The sequence below is a fragment of the Morone saxatilis genome, unplaced genomic scaffold, assembly GCF_004916995.1.
Source record: "Morone saxatilis isolate NCDOM2014 unplaced genomic scaffold, NCSU_SB_2.0 Contig17, whole genome shotgun sequence".
NCBI classification, from domain to species: Eukaryota; Metazoa; Chordata; class Actinopteri; family Moronidae; genus Morone; species Morone saxatilis.
In genome coordinates, this window is record NW_023339729.1 from 1,606,590 (window position 1) to 1,613,335 (window position 6,746).

General features: G+C 43.6%; 1 protein-coding gene across 2 annotated transcripts in view; it reads right to left on the minus strand.

The window, feature by feature from the left end:
- The window catches only part of zdhhc5a (zinc finger DHHC-type palmitoyltransferase 5a), a 26,053-nt gene that overhangs the window by 14,191 nt on the left and 5,116 nt on the right, over positions 1 to 6,746 (minus strand). For both annotated transcript variants that reach the window (XM_035660075.1, XM_035660074.1), the window contains exon 3: positions 1,778 to 3,794. In XM_035660075.1, coding sequence (XP_035515968.1) covers positions 1,778 to 2,079 — 302 coding nt within the window. In that variant the 5' untranslated portion in view covers positions 2,080 to 3,794. The remainder of the gene's footprint in view (positions 1 to 1,777; positions 3,795 to 6,746) is intronic.

A 6,746-nucleotide genomic window follows, 5' to 3' on the forward strand; every position in this document is an offset into this window, starting at 1 on the left:
GGCAATGAAGCCTGCAAAACTGCTTTGGCACATGGAGACCAAGCACCCTACATTAAAAGACAAGCCTTTGGACTTTTTTGAAAGAAAAAAAACCTGAACAAGAAAGACAGAAGCAAGTACTGATGGCCACCACATCAACCAAATTTGAGTGCACTGGGAGCATCATTCTTAGTGGCTAATCGTATTGCTAAGGCGAAGAAACCTTTTACTATTGGTGAAGAATTGATCCTGTTCCGCCGCTAAGGACGTTTGCCGTGAACTTCTAGGAGTGAACTGATGAAATAGCAGAGGACATTGAGACACAATTGTTGGAGAGGATTAATAAATCACTTTGGTACGCAATCCAGGTTGACGAGTCTACTGATATTGACAACAAGGCAATACTGCTTGTTTATGTGTGATATATATATCAGGAGGATGTGCATGAGGATATGTTATGTGCACTATTGTTGTCAACTAACACCACAGCCGCAGAACTATTAAAGTCTGTGAATGATTACATATCAGGAAAACTAAATTGGTCATTTCGTGTCGGCATATGCACGGACGGAGCTGCTGCCATGACTGGACGGCTTTCTGGATTAACTGCTCGGGTTAAGGAGGTTGCACCTGAATGTGAGTCTACGCACATTCACAGGGAAATGCTGGCTAGCCGAAAAATGGCACCAATTTAACAGCGTATTGAATGATGTCGTTAAAGTTTTTAACCAGATCAAAGCACATGCCCTTAACTCGTCTGTTTGAGCAGCTTTGCGAGGAGATGGACGCAGAGTACAGACGCCTTCTCTTACACACAGAAGTAAGGTGGCTATCTAAAGGGAGATCGTTGGCCAGAGTGTTTGACTTACGAGAGCCGCTGCAGAGATTTCTTTCAGAAAAAGTCACCACTTGCAGCACATTCCAGTGACAAGAAAGGGGTTGCAAAACTCGCTTACTTGTGCGACATATTCAACCTGCTTAATGAACTCAGTCTGTCACTTCAGGGGAAAATGACAACTGTCTTCAAGACGGCAGATAAAGTAGCTACATTTAGCCAAACTGGAATTGTGGGGACGGCGAGTGAACAGAGGGATATTTGACGTTTCAAACATTAGCAGGGATTTTGGAAGAGCCTGAACCGCCATTTTCCCAGCTGGTGCACGATTACCTGTCTTTGCTTTTAAAAGAGTTTGAGCGGTACTTCCCAACCACAAAAGACCCACGAACTGCGAAAGAATAGATCCGCGATCCATTTGTGAACAAACCAGGTGAATCGAGCCTGTCCGTGCCAGAAGAAGATCATATGCTGGAGATTGAAAATGACGGTGGCCTTAAAACTATGTTTGAGACAACAACTCTGCCGGTGTTCTGGATTAAAATCAAGGCAGAATATCCTGAGATCGCCACAAAAGCACTGAAAACCCTGCTTCCCTTTCCAACATCCTATCTTTGTGAAGCGGGATTTTCTGCAGTGACAGCGACCAAAACACAATTACGGAATAGACTGGACATAAGGAACACACTTCGGGTGTCATTGTCTCCAATTACCCCTAGATGGGACCGGCTCGTAGCGGAGAAACATTGTATCCGGCTCGTTGCTTGTAAACATCGTATCATTTTATTTCGCTGTATTTATCCGCCACACCTTGAAGGCCGGTCTGTGAAAATATTGTCTTACATGAAACCGGTCCGTGGACCGGGACCACTGATTTAGATGATGTATGTATGTCTGTTTGTGAGATGAAATGGCTGTGTGTGCGTGTGCGCGTGTGAGAGAGAGAGAGACAGTGCCACTTACGTGAAGCAGAAGAAGAGCGTGGTGGACCCAACGAGGAAGAAAGTGGCTGCCGACACCGGGACGTAGCGGGACGGTCGCAGGGGCCTGCTAGGAGGGACCACGGCGTGGGGGAGGGGTGATGAGGATGGACCCCGCCCTCCACTCTTACTGCTGCCACCTGGCATCACTTTCTGTATGGTGGGGTGTGCCTGTTTAGCAACTGCTTCGCCAGGGAATTTGTGATTCAGAGTTAAATGTTTCTTGAGGTGTATTGGGTGGATTTGGGGATAGAAAATGGCAAAAAAAAATAAAAAAGGAGACATGCAAAAGGGATGGAGCGATAGTAGAAGGCTTCCTCTTTTACACAAACAAAGAGGAAAACGCTCCTCTGCATCACCACACTGAGATGGGAGGAGGAACAAATGCTTGTTTTCTTGTGTGTGAGATTAAAAGAAGCCTACAAGTCGCTCTGCTGTAAAAGCCTTGTTTTCCTGTTAGCCAGAAAACCAGGTGGGAAGCCGAGATGAACAAATAAGCCACAGATTGTAAAGAGGAAGAGCTGTCCGAACAGTCTCTTACAGAGTTGCAGATAAATACATAGCACTAGTTTGACTAGGTTCTACCCAAAATGCCAATCAATTACAAACACAAGCTAACAGAAACTGATCATTTTTACACTTCTAAAAAGGGGGAATCTGCTTGTGTAGCAATGTAAATAAAGGCTTGGTGAAAATCATGATAACAGGGCAATTAAAAAAACATGGCTGTTATTTAGATGAAAAAAACCCTTCTGTCAAAACACAATTATTGAGTTGATCAGTGATTTGGTGCTGTAAAAGTCCAAATCCTGACAGACAGAAAAGCTCGGCTAAACTGATAAACCTTTGCTGTGAACTAGTCCGGTTTGATTTGATTGGTCTATAAATACGAGTTTAGTGAGGTACAAGAGTTGGCAGAGGTAGACCTGTTTGGGTAGGAGACTTTCAATATGGAACAACAACAACAATAAATGAAGGCTGAAAAGAAAGAAAATGTCTGGGATGATAATCTGACTTGGCTTTCTATTTTCCTTCCTCCGTGACTTTCTTCATCTTAGAAAAAGTGCAGCTCAAGACCTAAAGTGGAAAATGGGCTTGTTTGTTCCCAAGTCTGTGCTAGCAAAAAGTTTCTTAGCACCGTGAGATCAGCAGTCTGGGCGCAGAAAAAGTCTTGTAAATAAAAAATGACAACCCCTTGCTCTCTGTTAGAGGAGAAAGACACTTTGCTTTCAGTCCAGGACTCGTATTAGAAACAGCAGTCTGAAAGCGGGCCAGTGGAGTAGCCTGGTTTTCCTGTGTCGGGGCATCCCTAAACCCAGCCGGTGGCTGATTCAAACCACCTCACCTGCCAACTGCACCAGGGGTATGATTGGAAGACAAAAAGCAAGAAGCAATGCTGTGGTTCTTTCCAAAATATCTGAGGGAAAATGCAGTAGAACATCCATTAGTATCCATGTAAATGACAGAGTACAGTGCTGATCTGAGTGCTGGGGGTTATGTGTGTGTAGATAATGGTATTATCTTATATTAGCCAGCAATGGCAACATAGCCTCCCAGCTGCAGACCGTTTTCTTTACAGCCCTCTTCTCTTGGGACTTCCAGGGCCTTCCCCCTTGCTTCCTTCCCTAGTAGAGAGCACTGAGGCTTGGATAACACCCTCCCACAACCAATCCCTTGGAGGATAGGGGCCTCTCTGGAGCAATGGCCTAAAAATGACCTCGACAAAAATTTGAAAAACTGTGGCTTTTAAGTGTTGAAGATGGAGTCTCCTCGGGCCATTTGTATCTAGAGATTTTTCAGGTTTGAAGTGTCCTCCGACCTCGGAAACAGGATGCGAGCGATTTTCCCCATCCAGTGCTTATCTGTGGCCTTTTCGTTTGTGACATGGGTCACTGTGTGTATGGATAGAACGCAGGGGTGCCGGTGTTGAACTTCAACAGGTTGTCCTGGGTCAGAAGACAAGAGAATCCAGTCTGATGGTTGGTCAGGGGGTGCTGCACCTACAATGTAATGAAAGGAATATAGGGTTGGTTAAAGAGCAGATAATCCTGTATGTAAACGTGTCTTACACTGCATTTACAGGTACTGTAGTTCAGATGTTTTGCCCACTCTCTCTCTACAACAATAAGGTACAGCCAATCCACACATTTGGGATGATAAAAAAACTCATGTGTGACAACAATATTGGGTTTTCTTATGCACAACTACTCACTTATCTACATTCACCTTGATTAACACAATACAAATTTAGAGTTGAAACCCCAACAATCACAAGTGCTGGATAACAATTCCAGGGAAAACTCCTGAAAGGTCCAGTGTGTAACATTTAGGAGGATCCATTGGCAGAAAGTATGCTTTCATGAGTGTATAATCAAATAAGATTTGTTGTGTTTTTGTTACGGTTTTAGCTACAGATGCAACGGGTAGCCTTCTGTTGTGGCAGCCATGTTTCTACAGTACACCACAACTGCCAAAACAAAAATTAGCTCTAGACAGGGCTTTTTGTGTTTTTCGTGCCTTTCGTGGCCACTGTAGTTTCTCCTACAATGGTGGAAAGGGAGGGTGAAGTGAGAGAGTTGCAACCTGAAGCTACACCGCTAGATGCCACTAAATCCTACACTCTGGGCCCATAACTCTTATGAACAGTGTCAGCTTACAACCAAAATATTGGAGGACAAATGTTGAGTGTGAGTGTTTCCACAGCCGGACGTTTCTGAGGGGACCAAAACTTTTTGAGCAACTCATGGAACTAGACTTGCGTCTCGACTGGAGGGACCAGGGATAGTTCCTGTAGAATAGTTGAGTGTAGAAACAAAAAAAAGTTTGCAATAGATGTGACCACGTACGCGACCACGTACGCGACGCGACCACGTACGCGACGCGACCACGTACGCGACCACGTACACACTAGTCTCGCAATACCAGGATTTCTAAAATGTAGTTGCTTGAACAACAGTAAGAATGGCTGCGATAGCGATAGAGCCTTTCTAGTCTTCCGACCACTCAAAGCGCTTTTACACTACGTGTCACATTCACCCTTTCACATCTTCCATCAAGTCCATCAAACAGAAACTAACTCATTCATACACATTCACACACCGATAGCAATTTGGGGTTCAGTATCTTGCTCAAGGATACTTCCACATGGACACCGTGGCAGGAGGAGCCGGGGACAACCCAAACAACCTTGCTGATTGGGGGACGACCCACCCACTCCTGCCTCTGAGCCCCAGCAGCCGCCCCAACCATTTTAACAATTTTCCATTCGAGCATGATGATGTAATTGATGGTGTTAGCGATTAAGCCCTTAGCACCGGCCACAGCAACAGGTAGCATGGCTGTAGCAAATGGCCTTGCCAAATAAGCCTTCTGTTTGCCAGGCGACTTTCTTTTCAGACGCTTTCTTTCATAGTTTTTTCTGGAAACAACTAAAACTTAATTTAACTAAAATGTGGCAAAAAGTGGCTTGGAGACAACATCTGATAAATTAAGTTTTATAATTAGCTGTATTTCGAAATTAAATGTGTTTGTTTAGTACCCACAAGTAGGTGATTCAGATAATTACCTAGGTTTCTGCATATTAAAACCAATAACAACTGAAGAAAATATAAGATGTAAGTTTGATGATGTATTGAAAGTAGTGAGGAATTATGGGAGTTGTACCTTTAAAGACCAAACGCTATGTAACCTGTCTGGTTGTTAGTCCATTCAACGGATGACCTGTCTTTTGAACAACTTGTTGGAGGACAACTGAGGCCTTGTTCTTCTGTGCCTGTCAAGTGTAGTATGAGAAGGCATCATCCCTACAAAACCCTTAAACCTACAATGTCAAGAAAGCTCAAAGCCGTCTCCTGTGTCGTTCTGACAGTTTGATAGATAGAGGAGGAGAATTCTGGACGATTCGGCCCCGCCCCCCAAGTTTTGGCTGCAGGGATCAGCTTGAGGTTTGAACATTGTGGTGCACTCATGGGAAAGGAGTATCTGAGCGCTCACACCCCACAGCACACCAGACACAAGACACACACACTACACACACACACCCACAACCAGTGCCTGGTAAGACATAATGTTCCGGCATGTCCCCAAGCAGGTCAAAATGAGAGACCAATCAAGTATCATTTACTCTATTAGCTCCTCCCTGTTGCACATATTCAGTACACTCCCGTGGGAGGCAATTGAAGTCCCTCTTCTTTAATGTGTTTAGTGAGAGACGAACAGGGAGAACAGAGATACTGATTCAAACTATTCAATCCTCCGGAGGTGAAGACTGTTACATTGCTCTTACTGTTTTTAGATTTCCCTTTAAGGGAATTTGTCAGTCTACCTTTCTGTTTTTGACTTTAAGAACCACCTTTTTAAAAAATCCCAGAACAGGAATCAGGTTTTCATTTTGAACGAAACAGTTATTTCCTTTTGTGGGAGCCCGAACTGCTCCATGGTGATGCAGTGAGTAACCTGTCCCACTGGGTTGATGCTGTTGTAAAGGGTCATTTTAACCTAATCTGAGATAACCTGTGGAGGGAAATCCACAGTCACTGATGCTTTCATTGTTTGCCGCTAACAAGCAGCGTGACTTAAAGTTATTGGCTTAGAGGCAAACTTCAGTTCGTTTTGAAGAGATATGGTAACTTTATAATGCTTCCAAAAGTAAAGTTACTCAGTACAAGTTTTATGTACGCAGCTGCGACTACAGTAACAGCATGTATACAGTAAATAAAGAAAAGAACAACAACAATAAATACCAAAACTGGCTTAATGAAAGAAAAAACTGAACTCAATGTCCAACTGAAGGTAACACCAATATGCACCACAGTTAGACATTACTTGAAGACAAAAATAATCCCTTAAATAGTCCAATTTTACTCCTAATTGATTGATTGATCTGGCAACTCTGTATTCAAAATTAAAACCCAGGTGAAATGCTTAAATATTCTCACCATTTCCAAACACTC